General features: G+C 37.0%; 1 protein-coding gene across 3 annotated transcripts in view; it reads left to right on the top strand.

Annotated features, from left to right (window-relative positions):
• The window catches only part of AGMO (alkylglycerol monooxygenase), a 194591-nt gene extending 181746 nt beyond the window's left edge, over positions 1 to 12845 (top strand). For 2 of the 3 annotated variants that reach the window (XM_051609488.1, XM_051609486.1), the window contains one exon: positions 12534 to 12845. Coding sequence is in view for 1 of the 3 variants with exons in the window: in XM_051609486.1 (XP_051465446.1) it covers positions 12534 to 12614 (81 nt within the window). In the remaining 2 variants the exon portion in view is untranslated. Of the gene's footprint in view, positions 1 to 10417; positions 10482 to 12533 lie in introns of all 3 variants that reach the window. The other variant, XR_007888514.1, reaches the window with a different exon arrangement.
• Positions 12846 to 18325: the final 5480 nt, after the last annotated feature.

The raw sequence follows: 18325 nt of genomic DNA, 5'->3' as shown, positions 1-18325 counted from the left end.
CAATCATTACCTGTGCTGCCAAGGCTTATTGAAAGCAGCTGGATGCCTGCCTTTATCCTCCCCCTTTCTCGGAACTGCTGCCAGAACAGGTAGTCAGAAACGGAAAGTAGAGAAATATTTGAGCATCTGCTCTCTCTCTCTCTCAGGAAAACAGCTGTGGCTTCCATAGGAAGCACTCATTTTTTCCCATCAGCCAAGACTCTGGATACCCTTGGGTTCAGTTTTGGCACAGCAAGCCAAGTAGGATGCAGTTTATGGCTTAAAACTTATGAGAGAAACTGTTCAGGCGGTCCCATCTCTGGCAGAACATTGAGAGAAATTCCCCAGGCTGTAAGCCACATGTGGGCCTCTGACCTTTCATTAGCACAGCATGGGAGAGGTTAACAATTGTTGAGACTTCAGTCCTCCCTTTGACATACAAATACAACAATACCAAGTGGCCTTTCCAAGAGAAGCATATTTAGGGCACAACATCCTTTTTAATCTATAATTTGACAGGGGGAACCAAATCTTTGAATAAGAAAATTATATATTTCTATAAAACTGAAGCCTGAATTGGTGTTTTTACCTACATTATGTGTTTTTTAATAATATAGCAATTGGGGATTTTTTTTTAAAACTAACAAAATGATGAGATGGAAACAAATGCTCACACCATTTGTAGCTCTTCATGTCGTCAGTGTCATGAGTTACAGAACTAAGATTGCTCAATAGCTGAAGCAATATAAGCAATGAATGCAGTTATCTGATTTTTAAAGATAACAATTTTGTTTATCCAAGTACATAATTGTTGAGATAAAAAAAAAGTAAAAAAAAAAAGTACAAGTTCAGAATTATTGATATAAGGCTTGTCAGAAGAAAAAATCACAGAAAGCCAAATCTGTGTCTTTTCGACATGTCTGTGTCTTCCCAGCATTACAGCAGTGAATGAAACTATCTTTGTTTTTGTAAGACAGGGATTGGAAAGTAACTCCTGTTTGGGGTAATAATAGTATTGTCTATTTTGCAGCTAAGGAGTTGTAAAGACTAAGGGTCTTGCCAACTGTATGGCAAACAATGCAAACTGAATACTCCAGCATCCCAGGCTTTTACCATAACTACTTGATTATTCCTTCACAGTCTTGGAGGCAGATGACTTTGACTATGCAGTCCCATGTTTATGGTGTGGAGAGTATGCCGAGTAAAAAACAGGAGTGAGATATAATTCTTGCTTCTGCCATCAGCCTTTGCAGCTATTGTCTGCTGAGTCAACACAAGCTGATCTCTAAATGTACTAATCCTATGACTACTCTGACAGGAAGCAGGTTGAACCTTGTCCCATGCTAGAAACTGGGGAAAATATATTAAAGAAGCAGCAGATCATGCTTCTTGTCCTTTTACTAAGGTGACAGCCACATCTGAGAATGACATATGTGAAGTCTTGCACTTACTGAAAAAAAAAAATAGTTGCTAAGTAAGGGTTGTTCCATGTCCTAAGCAGTCTCATTATTTTTAACAACTGTTAGCAAAGCAGATCTTAGCAACTGTTAAGAGTTCAAGAGTCCTTTTGTATTCATTGTGGATAAACAGAAATAGCAGTCTGGCAAGTCTGTGCTGAAGAATTATCTAGTACAGCTACACCATAGACATATGCCTATCTAGCCACTTACACACCTTTCACAGCTTCCTTATGTAGCTGATTTCAATGCTATACAATCCTTATGGCTGGCTGTTATCTAATGGAAATTACAGTTAAAAATATTTTCATTGTTGTTTTTATTACCCTAAGCAGTAGCTTATCTTTTGTTTTTGTGTTATTTTAACTGTTGGAAGATTGATCTTATTACCCTGCCTGAGTCTTCTGTATTTTTTTTTCCTCCCCTCAGGAGTACAAATAATTGCTTCAAACTTTCCTACAGGTCAACTTTTCTAAACCTTTTATCATTCTTGTCTGCTTCATTACTAGATCTAGCTTATCTTTGTTTCCTAAAGACTTCATTACCTTTAATTAGGCTGGATCAATACTTAGGGGCTACATGATTTGCTTATTGTAGAATCTTCCATATTGATACTGGAATCTTTTTGCATCAGCACTGTATGGCTGGGACATGTTTTGTTTCTGAATGGCACCAACTGTCAATTTTTTTTTAATGTGCTCCTGACAAATGTTTATTCCTCACTGCATGTTTGTGTATTTTGTTTCTCTTAAGTCTAGTATGTTCCATTTCTATTAAATTACACATTTTATTCAGTATCTCCAGATTTTTTATAACCATTATGAAATCTCCTCCTGTTTGCCAGGAAAAGAAAGATGTTTCATTATTTTTTTCTAATAGATATTTCAGAAATGTTATTATATACATGCCTTCTTTTTTGTCTAAATTCTGATTTCCCTTTCATTTTGTGATATATTTGATTCTTTGGTGGTGGAGTTTCTTCTTCCACTCAGTTCTGTATCCTCCATGCAGAACTTGATTTCCTAGTAGAAAGTCACACAGATCACTTCCATTAATTTTATTTCTTTTATTTGTATAAGGTAATTAAATAATATAGCTAGTTTGGTTTGACATAATGAGCAGGAATATCAATTATTTAGCCCATTTTAATGTATCTGGGGTTAACGTTGACAATTATTTTATATAATCAAAATATGGTGAGTTTTGGGAATGGGAGTTTCCCTGGACAAGAGTAGAATCAACAATTCAGAACACAGGAGAAGTGTCTTGAGACAAAGCTTGAAACAGAGACATCAATAGCCAGAAGATCTACTTTTCCATGTAAAGGGATGGACAGAGGTCTGTACAGACCTCAGCACATTTTTCTTCTCCTTGGAACTTAAAACCAGCCACAATTTACTGCTTTTGGCCTCAACAGAGGGTTGGCCGACAGGATGGGTGTGTTCTATCTTTAACTTGGACGCGCATCTTCTATGGCAAGATTTTTCCTTTATGGTATCAATGAATCTTAACCCATTTCCTTCATTCAGAAGTTTGTGGTCTTCGTTTTGTTAATTGTTGTTTTTTTGTTTGTTTGGGTTTTGGTTGGTTGTGTTTTGTTTTGTTTGTGTGTTTTGTTTTGTTTGGATTTTTATTTGTGTGTTTTGTTTTGTTTGGATTTTTATTTGGTTGGTTGGTTTGGTTTTTTTATGCCAAGAACAGACTTTTATGTTCTCCATTTTTCAATGAAAGGATTCGTTTCCCTTTACGACACTTCAGCTTTAAGAGCAATCTCAGTCTTACATGACTTTTAGCCTTGATCTTCCTTTGTCTGTCTTGAATATTTTCTGGTGTTTGTTCACTTTGCTGGAAATCCCTTCTGCTTGTCACTCAATTGTTTTATCCCTCTCTGCACATTCTTATTCCTTTTTTTTTCACGTTCACCATTAGTCACAGTAGCCAGCTTTTTCCCATCACTTCTTTTCAACATCTGCAGCAGTTTTTCCCGTCAGTGATCTAATGTCTGTGGGTTATAGTTAAAGGCTGGGATTATTTTTTTTTTAATTATGTTTTTTCCCCACACAATGGAAAAATTCCCATTTTGGAGCTTGTAGCTAGTCAACTTTCTCTCAAGAGGATATTTAGTATACCAGTGAGCGGAGATCTTCCACTTTGCAGCCACCTTTGTCAGAGCTCTCCAAGCTGACAGAGGCCTCTTGATTCTGTTCACCAGCTTGTCAGGGTCCTTATGGGCAACAGCCACACTCTGAAGTGAAACCATCTGTGTAGAAACATACAAGATTTTATGTCTGCTAACAATGGAGAGATTGAACACTGACTAACTGAATGTTTTTCCTGCAGTGTCAGTATGGTGTTGTATTAGACTAACATAAAAATGAAGGGATAAAAACACTGAATTCTCTCTGTAGATGCTTATTTGATGAATATTACAAAGCTAGGTAATATCGAGTCCAAATTCTGAAGTGTTAAAAGTAGCAATTTTTCTTCTGTGTTCAAACAACAAATTTTTTATTTTTTTTTTCTGTAGTTGTAATTTTCCTGTATTTTCAAGCAAGGCTGCAGGCATAAAGGAAAGGACCATTCTGCATGAGCTCCTTCAAATGAATTTGTCCCATCTTTTAAGTAAAAGCTTACTTCCATGCAAGATCGAGCAGCATGGTACCTAAACTTCCCTGAAACCCGTGACCATATAGAAAGAATACCCTTACTCTGATCCCAGAAATATACATGTCCAGTCTTTCTTGCATAGAGTATTGCATTTAAAAACATTCACTTACTTAAGCCTAAAAGAACAATTTAAATTTTATTAAATTCAAGATCTCTGTAGTAAACTATCAATTAAACTAAAATGAGCTTTATATTTCTTGAATAAGGAGGATTAGACTGCTCTTTACATATAATTTAAATAATACCTTATAAAGTGAAATAGTTATTTGCAGATGTCTCTCTTACTCTCCAACTTTTGTTTGAGCTATAAGTGATGCAGTGGGGTGTATGTAATTATGCTACAGCTGCTGACAGGCACAAAAGTAAATGCGATGTTTCATCTCAATGGGTACATTTCCTGTTTAAATGTTTAAGAAAATAAACTCAACAGCTTTAGCCAAACTGAGACAGGACTATCTCAAATACTTGATTTCTGCAATGAACAGCTATTAATAACTCTTTCAATCTCATTTGCCTGTTAGCTTGTAACAGATTAAACTGGTATGTTTACAGATTGAGTAAATTTTGTATTCTTGACTTTAATGAAAGCTTTATTTTTAATTACTCATTATAAAGATGACAATTGAGATAATTTCCATGCTTGTTTCCCAACATTCAGGGAAAATGGAGGCTGAAAAATTGCAGAATATTTAAAATAAAGATGGTGACATTAAGAAGTAAGGTCTTCTAAAACTGGTGATCTTTGAACTTGTTTTTTAGTTCTGGGTTGTTAAAAATTAAACTAAAGGAATATGAAAGAACAATAAATAGAAATTCTGAAATACTACTATGCTCTAGAACGTGTAACAAAGTGAATATTTTGTTTACAGGTTTTATGACATTTTTAAGATCAAATGACGATTGGCAAATTGTAATTACTGAATTTTTTTTAGAATGTATTTGCAAAATACTGAAACAGGCTTAACCCAGAAGTTATTTTTAAATGTTCATTGAACAGCTAAGAAGACTTTTTGTTTGTGTCGTGGTTTGGGCCCAACACAACAACAAAGGAACAGCCCCATGACTGCTCACTCAACTCTCCCCCACACACACTCTAGGATGAGGAGGACAAATCTCATGGGTTGAGACAAAGGACAAGGAGGGTTCTTCACTGATTAAGGTCCCGCGCAAAACAGACTCAACTTGGGGAAAAAGTAATAATTTAATTTCACACTAATCAAACACACACAGGACACAGACACACACAAAGAGCAGGGCTTGCATATGTTACCCCACCCCTCCCTTCTTCCCAGACCCAAAACACTTTGTTCCCGGTTTCTCTCCCTCCTTCCCCCCAGTGACGCAGGGGGACAGGGGATGGGGTTTAGAGTCAGTTCACAGGCTGGTGGTTCCTGCTGCTCCTTCCTCCTCAGGAAGAAGGATTCCTTACAGTCCTTCCCTTCTTCCCCACGGGGTCCCTCCCATGGCGGAGAATCCTGCATGAACCTCTCCTTCATGAGTCCTTCCCACGAGGTCCGGAGCTGCTCCAGCCTGGGCTTCCCACAGAGTCACGGGCTGCTTCAGGAACAGCCAACTCCCCTGGTACTGGGGTCTTCCACAGCTGCATAATCAGAGTTCACTGGCAGCAAATCCTCTGGCCACAAAATCCAAGTCCACTGGCCAAGTTCACCCCTCCTGGTGCCTTCAGGGAATGTTAAACCACGTTCCTCCATGAGTGCAGGGGGACAGCTGCCATCTTGCCATGGGTTGCAGGGAAACTTCTGCTAGGGCACCTTCTTCCCCTTCTTCTTCATCAACCACCAGCACCGCTCTTCTCCACCAGCACAGCTCTTCTCCCCCAAGTGCCTCTCTGCTCAGGTGTTACAGCTGTTCTTTTGTATGTTAATCGCTGAGGCCCATCTATTGTCCCTCTAATGGATCTTTGGCTGGATTTTGGAAGCAGGGGGAGCTTCTCAGCTTCTTACTGGAACCACTCCTGTGGCCCTTCCCCTGCTACCAAAAAAGCTACCAAAACAAAACAGAACAGTTTGTTTTACAGGGTTTTGTTTTAGGGACAAGTTGAAACAGCTTAATGTTTAATAATGATCTCGAAATGTATAGATCAAATTAGAATCATAGAATCACAGAATCATTAAGGTTGGAAGGGACCTTAAAGATCATCAAGTTCCAACCCCCCTGCCATGAGCAGGGAACCCCACCACTAGATCAGGTTACACAAAATCTCATCCAACCTGGCCTTAAAAACCTCCAGGGATGGGGCATCAACAACCTCCCTGGGCAACCCATTCCAGTTCCTCACCACCCTTATAGTGAAGCCTTTTTTCCTAATATCTAACCTAAATCTCCCCTCTCTCAGTTTAAAACCATTACCACTCATCCTATCACTACCCTCTCTGATGAAAGCCCCTCCCCAGCTTTACTGTAGGCCCCTTTCAAGTACTGGAAGGCTGCTATAAGGTCTCCCCGGAGCTTTCTCTTCTCTAGGCTGAACAGAGAATTAGGAAACTTAGGGTGGGAAGTGTTCTCAGATGTTTCAATAATACAAATTTCATAATGAAGAGATGCAGGGAGTCTATGTATATTTTAATGAGTATAATGTTGATACCATCTCCAGCTTGCATTAACTCATTGCAAGGTGAAGCTTTAATAATTATTAACATGCTTTGGAGTTCCTATCACATGACTGACAGCAAGACTTCATGGTTTAGTGGTAATTTTTTTTGGTTGGGTTGGTTTGGTTGTGTTTGTTTGTTGTTTGCTTGTTGTTTTTTTTCTTTTAGGCAATGAGCTAAAACCTTCTTAATCCTAGTGCTTAGGTTGTGGATTATTCTGTTACCCAAGAGAGAAGGAATTGCATAGGTAACAGTTCAATAGGATACATACATCCACACAAGTGATTTGAGCAGCAGTGGGTGGGTTTCTCCTTAGTGAAGGACATGATGCAAGATACCATACCGGGTGCACAAAAGCCATTTTAGTTCTGAATATAACTGCAGTGGCACTGCTTATGTAAAAATCCCCATGTATTTAGCTGAGGGATGTGATTTACTGGCTTGTGTGCTATGCCAGGAAAATCAGAGTCAACCTGGTGCTGTGCTGAGAGAGATTTAGCAGGTTATGTCTTTGCTAGCTTAGGCATCTCTGCAGTGCATTTGATTTCATACTGGGCATGTGCCCAGCTGTGAAAGCAACAGAGGAATATATAACCTTTCTCCAGATATTTCCTTGTCTTTCCTGGATAGGTAATATAAGCCTTTTGAGGTGTGGGGGCTTTTGTAGCCTATATTTTCATGCATTATCTAGCATTAGACTCTCAGATAATATTTTAATAAAAGAAGGAATGTTTAAAACATTTAAAAGAATAGGATAGAGATATAGAAGATACTTGGGAGTTGAAGATACTTGGCTTAATCTTGTGTGTGCCAACAATCTCTTAATATACACCTTGTTCTGTGTCAGAGACATGTTGAATCTGCAAGATATGTGCTGCACCAATAATCTGAATGTGTGTCATGAACCCTTATGGAAAATTTCCAGATGGTCCTGCTACTTTTATAGAAATCTTGGACAAATGCTGTGAAGCCACTACTATTGCAGTTGTCCCTATTCCCTTCTATCCACAGTTCCTTCACAAAACAAAAACAAAAAACACAAAAACACAACCAACCAAACAACAACCACAAAAAAAAAAAAAATCTCCTCAGTTTCCCACTTCTTTTTCCATGTATTTCCAAGTATATTAAAGGCATTACACAGAGAAGAAATGTTCTTGGTTTTCTTGTTTCTTGGTTTCCTTTTCCAGTTATTGCAACTTTTTTTGCTAGTGCAATCTTCTTGATCTGTGCACTGTACAAGATCAGTGATTTCTGGATCTGCTGTTAATGCCATGCCATTTGTTGACTAGCCTCAGACAGGTCATCTCAAAGTATTACTCTGAGAAAGAAGATTCATGCATTTATTACCCAGATAGTCATTTCTAGAACTAGTGAACCTCTTTCCTCGTTTCTGAGACATATATTTTCTATCTCCTCTGTGTTTAGCACTTGAAGCAGTTCTGTGTAGAGAAGTGAGAAAACAGCGATGGTATTAGTGAAAGCTGCACCATTTAGATACTTGTGAACTCTGGAGTAGGTTATTAAACCATTTTTTAATTAAAATTAATATTTATATTAAATGTTTTACCAGTTCATGATCTCCATCTTTACTAGAAAAGGAGAAAGGTGTTACCCAGACACAGATAAAGTCTAAAAATTACTCTCATTAATATTCATAGTATGAAATTATTTCTGGTGCCTTTCATGTCCAGATTTCTAGATTAAGAGTATAAAAAGAACCTTAATCATGTTTGATATGCAGTATCAATTAAACAATTATCAGCATCACATTGAGAGGGCTGGGCTGATATTCCTGAGCTCTCTCTAGAGCTGGGAATACATTATCCAATACAGAGGTGTTCAGAAAATTCAGCATCAAAACCACATCCATTCATATGTTGTACAAAGTACCATTTGTTGCATGGGAGCAAACTGTCTCTGCAGCGAAATTTGGAGTGAACATGTTTGAGCAGGGTCAGAGAAATGTCAGACTATCACTGAATGATCCAGGCTGGAAGGGATCTGAGGTCTTGTGGTTCAAGGGTCCTTAAAGCAGGGCTATCTGAACATCTGTTTGCATTTCTAGACCAATGTCTAAAGCCTTCTAAATCAATCCAGAAGAAATCTACAAGAAGAAAGACACTGTGTCTAGGCAACTCAGATCTACAAAGCCATTACAAGAGAAAATGGCAGAAAATATTAGTGATAAACAACAAAGCTAATACTGCAGAAGTGGGTGCCTGAATTTAGCTAATGATTTCAAAGTAGTTTAGAGCCTAATAAACTTCGATCACTCTGCTGGGGATTTTCTGTGAAGAGCAAAATCAGTCCTGCAGTCAATCCATTATTTAAACTATCTTTGTACTTGTGAAGAATGTTATTTACATTTCTGTAGGTTTATTCAGGGAGAGAACAGGGGCTGTATGGAAAGAGACAGACTGTATGAAAGGAGTTAATGTAAATATTTGAAGGAGGACTGTCCTTTTTCAGCAGTCTAAAGCACAGTCTATAATCTGCTGTTACTTGAACAGGTAAATGTAACAATTGCTTATATTAAGGTGGCAAAAAGTTTGCATTTAACTTTACTGAGTATATAGTTGTGAGAAATTCTGCTTTTAGGCCTAGCTGTTCCATGAATGACCGCTGCCCACAGTACTTTTTCATTTGAAGACGGAAGTGAAACTATTCTTACGAAATGTTGTTTGTGAGGGAAGTTTTCTCAGTGTAAACATAGGAAAAAAGCATACTATTTAATGCTACCTTTTTACTTCAAAACCAGCTGAAGTAGGGAAGTGTTATGTGCACGTTTTAATCAAGGGATAAATATTAGTTGGACAATACAAGAAGGAATGAGAATTTCTGTGACAATAATTTAGAAACTGCAAAGGAAAAACAAAAAAGCAAAACTCAAAGCCAAAGTCCAACCTGTCAGAGTGCAAGATGGCTGAACAGAAAATGCAAAATGTCTGTACATATGATTCAGGAAATATGTCTTCCCAAGGGAACAATACCAGTGAACCATATTTCAGGTGGGCTGGTGAAATGCTCTTCGGCTGCTTTCTGCTGCCTACACTATTCTCGGCTCAAAATTCTGGCACGTACTACCTCAGCTTTCCATTGCTGATCTGATTGCACCATTCATTCAAGTGGGACGAGCCTTGTAACTCCAAAATATGTAGCAGCATTCAGAAGAAACTGAACTTCAACCTACACAGCAAGTTTCTGCTTGGTAGCCTCATACACCTGGCATTGCTCAAGGTGGGTCAGCATTACAGCAGTAGGGCTGCTGTAATTACATGTATTCTGCTGCATGTCATTACAGCAGCAGAATTGCTGTCAGGCAAGGCAGGATGTGGCCCCTTAATTTTTTTCCCTGATGTTGGGGTTTTTCTCAAACCCCATGCCCCACAACCTTGCAGGATTATTGTTTCATGAATACATTATTTCCATTGAGTTCTGGCAGTCCTGACATTGATAGGCAGTGAATCAATACTTTTATAGAATCACGAAGCCAAACTGGTTCTGCAGATCCATGATGTGCAGTATGTGGTTTTTCATTCTGAATGTAATAACTGCAATTTGAAATATACCCTCACAAGCATTGATTGCATGCATTAAGAACTTCACAATAAAGAATTTAATTAAGAAGGAGGAATCTGCATCACTTCATTTTAAAAAGAAAAATTCACTTGATATGTTTTTTTCATTTTCTGGCTATAGCAATAACCATCTTCAGCTGAGGACATTTCCTGAGGCTTAATGGCCCATGGCTGTGCTTCTTCAGGTGATCATCATCTCCCAGTAGTCATTAATCCCCTACAAATGACCTGCACCGCAGTCATTCAATGTGCTTCTTCTGAAAGTGAAATACTTCTATATTTAATGCATCTTCCAGGAATAGGAGTGATCTTTCTGAGGTGAGGAATGAAAAGAGTTTAGTGATGTGTCAGAGGAGTATTCATTATCACAAGTGGATAAGATCTGATTCTGGAGTTAGCACAACAAAGAATTTTTCTAGACTAAGATCATGCTGTTTGTAAGTTAATATTTTTACATATGTCACAATTCAAACTTATCCCAATTGCATAACAGTAAAATAAAAAATACAGATAGTTATCTGTAGTTGTTTTTCTTCTATGAGGCATCTCAGCACAGAAATAAAGTATCTCACAAAACACAGAGTATGTGCCTGCAGCACTGCTTAAAAAGTCTTTCTGTTCCATAGCTGTAAAAAATAGTTATGCAGTTTTACAAGGTGTTTGTGATAATGCAAGAAAACAAAGAAGTTACATCTTTCATACTTGAAGGTCTGAAACTCTTGTAAGCACATCTTTTAGTAAGAATTTTATGGATCTTTCTTACAAATGGGGCCACAAATACAGTCATCATATGTTTTGACAACCTTCCCTTGCTCAAGTAGAATTAAAGCTTTCAATGAAAGTACTTGAAGGGAATCTGTCTTGATAGAGGTTGAATGAGGATTGGATATTGGTTTTAATTTGATTGGAATTCTACTTACTGATACACTGTCTTATTTTTAGATTTCTATCTTGTGCTACTAAGTATGTAATACATAGACTAGGTGAAGCCTCTACCAGTCCCGAACAGGTTCTGAGAGGGATTACATCTGATCCCATCACTTTAGCTTTAATGAGTGCAAAATGAGCACCTTTTAGGTATTATGGTAATTTTTCATTTATATTGGACATTCAGATCTTATGTACTATAGTGAGTGATTGTATAGAAGAGGATTGTATAGAAGTAGATTTTGGGGCCACGCATTGTTAAATGTTGAATGTTAAACTATGTTAATGTTACAATTGGAGCTCTGCTAGTCAGCACATTTTGATTGTGGGGTACCCTGAAAAAATAATTATTAGAACCAGACCCCAAAGTTCCTTTTCTGTTTCCCTTCAAGCAAACAAAAGTCACCTGAACAAAATATTTTTCAGTATAAATGGAATGTTTTAACTCACAGTAGGAAAATTAATTTACTTCAGTAACCTATAACAATAGCCTTAACATTGCAATTCTCTAAATTAGAGAATTTTTCTATGTGAAAGACAAAGGTTTCTTTCAGAAAATTTAAAATACAAAATTGCCCATACACGTGTGCACACACTTTATATTGTGGTTTCTTTCTTGTTTTTTCGGACAAAGCTATACCCTGAATTAGACTTTCCCCTTCAAGTATCCCTACTCAAACCAAAGCAGTTGTCAGCAAATAAACTAATGGAAAAATATCTTATATCTCTCATTAAAATTCAGATTAATGATGCACGGAGCCAAAGACAAGATAAAGATTATTACATCTTTAAATTGTTTCCAATCTAGTTTATATCTCACCATAAAGAGCAGATTAGTGAATAAGTTCTGATCTATTGTACTGCAGCCAGAACATTTCTTTTGCTAGAGATTCTTTTTAAGGCTACTTCAGGTATTTATACCTACCGTGCAACTTGCTATGTCAGCATTCTTCAGACCATTTGCCAAAAGCCCAGTTACTATTATTGTCCTGTCTTCTTATATTTAATTCTGAGTACTCCAAATCCAAACTCAGTTGCAAAATAGGGAGGATCATGCAGACTTTGCCAGTTATCTTGTTTTGGTACCATTCAGAAAGAATTCAGAAATTTCAGACAGGAAGATATGTGGTAAAGAGTAACAGAGAAAAGAAAACATACCTTCCTAAAGAGAACTTATCGGTATGCCTAGAATTTCTCACCGTTTTTCTACTCAAGAGCTCTGTGTTTTTATCCATTCGCTATATTTACAGACAAATATAATTTAAAAAAAATCTTACATAGTATTTCTGATCTTAAATTCTGTGTTCCAGGTCTTGTTTTCCCTCTGTGCTGCATTTTGGGGAATCCAGATTATGAAGCGGATCACTTCATCCAAAGATAAACATCACTGAAAGAGCAGATGTAACATCATTTTAATTACAGAAACAGCACTTTGGAATTCCAACAGTTCTTGGAATTAATTAGCCATGAATCCTACTCAATCACAATAATTTCACTTATGATAGGAGAGGTTTTGATTTTATATGATGGTTTGAGAGATTCATTAGGATGCATATTCATTTGTATTTGATTTTAAAAAATATTGCATTTCATCCCAAATAAAATAAATTGTTCATTCACAACCTGTATCTTTATATTCAAGGGATTACAAAGTCTTCTAAACCACATGTGAAAAGTATTTTTCACAATAGGAATAATTAAAATCATATTTGTTGTAACCTGATATAAAGTGACTGACTGTCTTCCTATTGAGGCTAAGCGTAAACATATGTGAATGTAAGTTTTTCCGTAATGATTGAATTACACTAGAATCTCAATGTCATGCCCAATTCAGTGTTCATAACTTACGATTACATGAGAATGAGAAGTCGAGGCAAGAAAATTATTAAAAACAGCATGATAAAATAACTTGAACTAGTATGAATTGAAACATCTTCAATAAAATTGCCTAATGTGTGTGCTGTATAATGCAGGCTTGCAGTTTAGATTGAATTATTTAAGGAGTACACCTATAGTTGCCAACTTTAGATACTGATCAAGCCAGCACGTACACATGGGTATCCCATTGACTAATATTACTCACGTGACCAAATATTTGCAAGGCTAGGCCCTTAATTTCTGGTGATTTCCTGTTGGGGTGATCTCAGGGGAGATACACGTCTTCTCTTTCAGGAGCTGTTGGAAAGATGGTTTGTACTAGGATAGGAAAATTAAATACAAATGGTAAAGGGAGTCTCCAAACAGCAGGACTGGCAAAAATACTGGAGCTAGGTTGTTTTTCTTTCCTCATGCTCTTCCAACTTTTGTTTTGGCTCCAAGACTTTTAGAAATGCTTAAAGTCAAGTAGCTAAAATCTGTGGGCTGTTTTGTGTGCTTCAAACTAGTAATAATACCTGGATTAAAAAAAATGGGTTTGATTGTGTTGGGATTTTTTTCTATTCCATTTTCCTTTAAGTTGTTAATGACAGGCTAACAGAAATCTCAGATTTAGATAAGGAGCCTACTTTAAATTAACCTGTATTTTTCAGTGTCTAGCTGTAACAGATGCCACTGTCTGCATAATTGCATGTTTCTAATAAGTTGTCAGAAACACAATAATGTTACATAAATAATATTGTTCCAATGTCCAGTGATAGTATCACTTTATTTTTTTTGTGAGTTTTTTGCTTTAAACCCCAAGGTTTAAGTTAATCCATTTGTTTATCACATGCTTTGTGCCTAACACTTCAGATTATGCCCAAAGACCTTGAAATACTTAGCTGAGAAAGCAGGTGTTAATTTTATTAGAGGTACTAATACCTGGGATGCAAAGTAAGGATAATACCTTCTAAAACTGACGGTGTGTTTAAATAAGGGACTTACTTAGGAATCTTCTTCACTTTACATAAGGAGAAGATGAAAAAAATAGCCCATGAAAAACCTAGAAGAAATCAGACTATATACCTGTTTAGAAGTTTAATTCAAACTTTGCTTCATAATAAGGTAGGCTTCTGGTGTCTTTTTAAGAAATGCATATATACAATCACATACCTCTGAGTTCTGGAGTGGAATTATAATCTCTTAACTAAAACACCAGTGCCACAGCCTGGAGCTTTCTCTGGTACTAGCAGTTCTTACCATTTCTTTGCCTGAATTTCCGCATAAATGGAATGGGGGTGATGGCAATACTGATGGTGTCTCTCACCATAATCAAAGTATTACATCTGAGATCTTTTCCATACAAAGCTATTCTAGGGTATTTAACAGAATGACAGAATCTCATTTCGTAAGTACGACACAATCTACAAACTTCTTATGTGACCCCTTAAGTTAGTGTACCTATATTTTCAAAATCTGTAGCAGTGACATCAACCTCACAGGAATATTTTTTACATCAGTTTAATATAATGATTAAGTAATATAACAACGAGTTATATTGACAGTCAGCTTCCTTATCGAAATGAATCCTTCAAATAGACAGGAACAGGATAAAGATGTAACATTTTCTGCATTTAAAAACCTGCAGTCTTGGAAGGACAATACTGACTATTTGAGTTAATTTAAATTGCTTTTAAAGGTATCATACTGAATGTAATTTATTTACATGAAGTAATGAAAGGACTGTGAGTTCAAAAGTAAATTTGTATTAAGATGTAAATATTCTAAATAAATTGTCAGTTTCTCATTTTAGTCACCATCACTTGCCTGCAAATTAAAAAGTACAGATAAATTAGGGAAAAATATAAAAGGCACAGTTTAACTGAGATCTTATTCTAAAGAAAACAGTTGTACTTGTATGAGATCAATTCTAATAAATTAAATACGCAAAACCCAGGCACAATGTATAATCCAAATATACCTCTGCCACAGCCTACTCTTTTTGAACTATACAGAAGCCTTAATTTCCTACTTTAAAAGTGTCCCATTTCTCAGCTTGATGGGAATCTGGAAATGAACCATTCTTCAGTTTCAGTTTGGCAGCCCCAGCTTGGCCAAATGAAGGGGAGGCTCTACCAGTGGGAACATCTAACATGTCTAACAGAACTGCATCCCTTATAAGAAGTGGCTGATGAAGGCAACCTAGTCATTAAAGTAGAGGCCAAATAAATTTCCTCTTTTTCTGAGGGTTTTTAAATCACAATTTCCTACTTCCAAGGACTTGTCATTGTATGTAGGTTGTTTGGAAGCAAAGTGCAGGAAAGGAACAGCATTCTTCCCATTGCATACTGAACTACAGAGAGTCTGAGAACAGCTCCTCTGACTGAAGGCTTGAACAGACTCATCATGGGTGTCTGAAACTCTTGTGCTTTATGATGTCATCCACTGGACATGTATAAGCAATCATTTGGATACAGACTGGAAGCTAAAGTTTGCCTTTCCCAGAGAGGAATTTCAAGAACAAGCTTATAGAAACACTGTTAACTGTGTCACCGTTTGCTATACGTATGTAGCTAAAACCCTGTCAACTTGCTTGACATGATTTCAGTATTTTGGGTACCTAACACCATTACTGATCTAGTACATGCTGTCATAGACACTGTGTTGAGTAAAACAGTGATCCCAAAGACCTGTGGTTTTAAGTAACCAAGAGACTCTGGAGACTAGATGGCAAATTAATTGAATTATGTGTACTTTATTGCATACAGTTAATTGAATAAATTAAATGCAAACTTCAAATATTGGTTATATGCAATATATATATATATATATCACTATATATCAGTAATATTTTGGTAAGCCACTCCTCTCCCCTCACCTTTTTAATATTCCATTGCTTATGTTGTGTGTTTTGGATAGTTGTATGGGATCAAGTGAAATCAGGTGAATTATGTGAGGAAATTAGTGAACAAAATATTGATGCTGAACTAATAGATTTTCTGCAAGTAACTATTTTTCCTTTAGAAAGCCACTGTTTCATGTCTCTGGAAATAAAAATATTCTGCAGGCGAAAGTCCTAGCCTCACATGTCCAAGTGTGGAACTTGAAAAATAACTTTTCTAAGGTTTACAGTATTTCTTAAGACTTCCTTTTTGGTTTTTTGTCATTAAACTCCCCAGTGGCACACCTCGGGGGGAAAAACGTAGATAAACAGAACCTTTTTTCGGTAGGAGCTGTGAAAAAAGTGACTTCCCTTGCTCTTTCCAGCTGTTGTAACACCACATCCCTACACATGGCCTTTCTCGGACTGTGGACACAGCAATATCAAGTTACTGAAAACCCAGAAGTAAACAGCTGAATCCTGCATTCCCTTGAGACCTAACCCTGCACCATCCATGTCACCAAAAACCTTGCTGCTGACCTCAGAATCAGGGCAGAGCATTCCCTGTATGGAAACAGAATGATGCAATATTTACTGCAGTTCAAGCTTTGGTACAGTGCATTAATTAGAAGTAACACTGTTGCACAATTACTTGTTCCCATAAGTGTCTAACGAAGTGTTCTTTGTGATATATTACATTTTGAGCCCTTGGTGGATAAATGATGACAGTTTAAGCTGTAAGCGATGCATCCCAGATACGAAGGATTCAGGTTCCTTTCTCTAGTCTTTCCTGTCTCCTGTTTTCTCTCAAGTCTTTGAGATTAGGACATTGTTACCTAAACCATTATCTAAAAGGAGGAAGTTGATCAGATATTTTAAAGCTTCCTTTTCACAGACAAATTTCTGTGAGCTTTCAGGACTTTATGTCATGCAGTTAGACACTGCTAAGCCAAATGGCATCAAAGGTAAGAGTTGTTTGGACTTTTTTTCTTTGCTTTTTAACTTGTAATTAAAAGATCTATGGCTCAGTGGTGGCTCAGCTGTGGACTTCATCAAGAAGAGCAGTAACTCTTAGAGAATGCTGAAAGCATTTCCACATCTTACCATATTATGCTTGTGATTGCTGCTTGCTTTTTATTTTTGTTTGTTTTGGATACTCACTTGCTTTCTTTAACAAATGTTTCTCACTGCTGAAAACAAGAGCTATAGAAGGTTCAAAATCTAAGGCAAACAAGAAGCTTTTAATAGGTAATATTTTTAAAATGTTTTCCTTTTTAAACTGCTCTAGTGATGACATGAGGCTTGACTCATTATTTTTAAACTCTTGGGATTCCTAATACTGAATGGGAAAAAAGCTATTCTTGTTCTATCAATTTTTCCATAAAACCTCTGGTTCCAGCATAAGCATATACAACGACTATGAGGCAGAGTTTTGCTGGGGTTCCTGGTTCCCTGCTGGTATTTGACCTGTTCTGTTTGGAATTAAAATAATGTGGGCCACTAGGCTGGCTCTCTGAGGGCCCACTACCCCTCAGGAACTCTCAGCACACGGAGACCTCAGCCACAACACGTCGTGTTAGCTGTCATTCCCAGCAGTGCTGGTCAAAGCAAACCAGAGATGTACTGCGGCCTTCAGGACTTTCTACAGAGGAAATAAGTGTAAAAATATTGAGATACAAACCACAAGGTAAAACAAAAATAGGATATTTCACATACTGGAGAAGCACTTCCATATTAATATCAGAGCCAGTGGAAAACTTGGCTTGGTCCTTTGTCATTATTGCCCCACCTATGGAAAACAGCAGAAAAATGTGGAAATACTGACTAAGAATGAACTGCTGAGTGTCCTTGTGTTTACGGTTTGGCAAAGAAAAGTGATACAAAATAAATCCTCCCCCCCACTCCCCCTTACTTTTTTTTTAATGCTTCCTCTTTTATTCTTGCTTTCTTCCCATTTCTCTATCTGTGTCTCATGTTTATTTATCTTTGCAAAAAATCCTCTCCTGTCTTACTTTAGGGTTTTGGGGTTTTTTTGTGTGTGAAGCCACATAATGGCGTATTTCATACCCACGAATATGTTATTTTATTTTAATAAATAAGAGCCAAACATAGTTACCTAGAAGTGCCTACTTTCTCTACTGTGCCTATCAGTCAACATGCTCTTCTAGTATTTGAAACACACAATACACTGCTCATACATTGTTAATGCTATATTTATTTCATATGTATCTGACTAGTGTACTCTAATGATTAATTTGCTATTTTCCATTCCAGTAACGTAGCACTGTTCTTTTCCCAGCTTCTATCCCCTTTCCTGTTTCTTTGCTATTAATTCCTTCCAGTTATTTGTTGTCCCTTCAGTGC

Source organism: Apus apus, chromosome 2, assembly GCF_020740795.1.
Source record: "Apus apus isolate bApuApu2 chromosome 2, bApuApu2.pri.cur, whole genome shotgun sequence".
NCBI lineage: Eukaryota > Metazoa > Chordata > Aves > Apodiformes > Apodidae > Apus > Apus apus.
The sequence above is the reverse complement of the archived record's forward strand: the minus strand, read 5'-3'. Positions and strand labels throughout refer to the sequence as shown.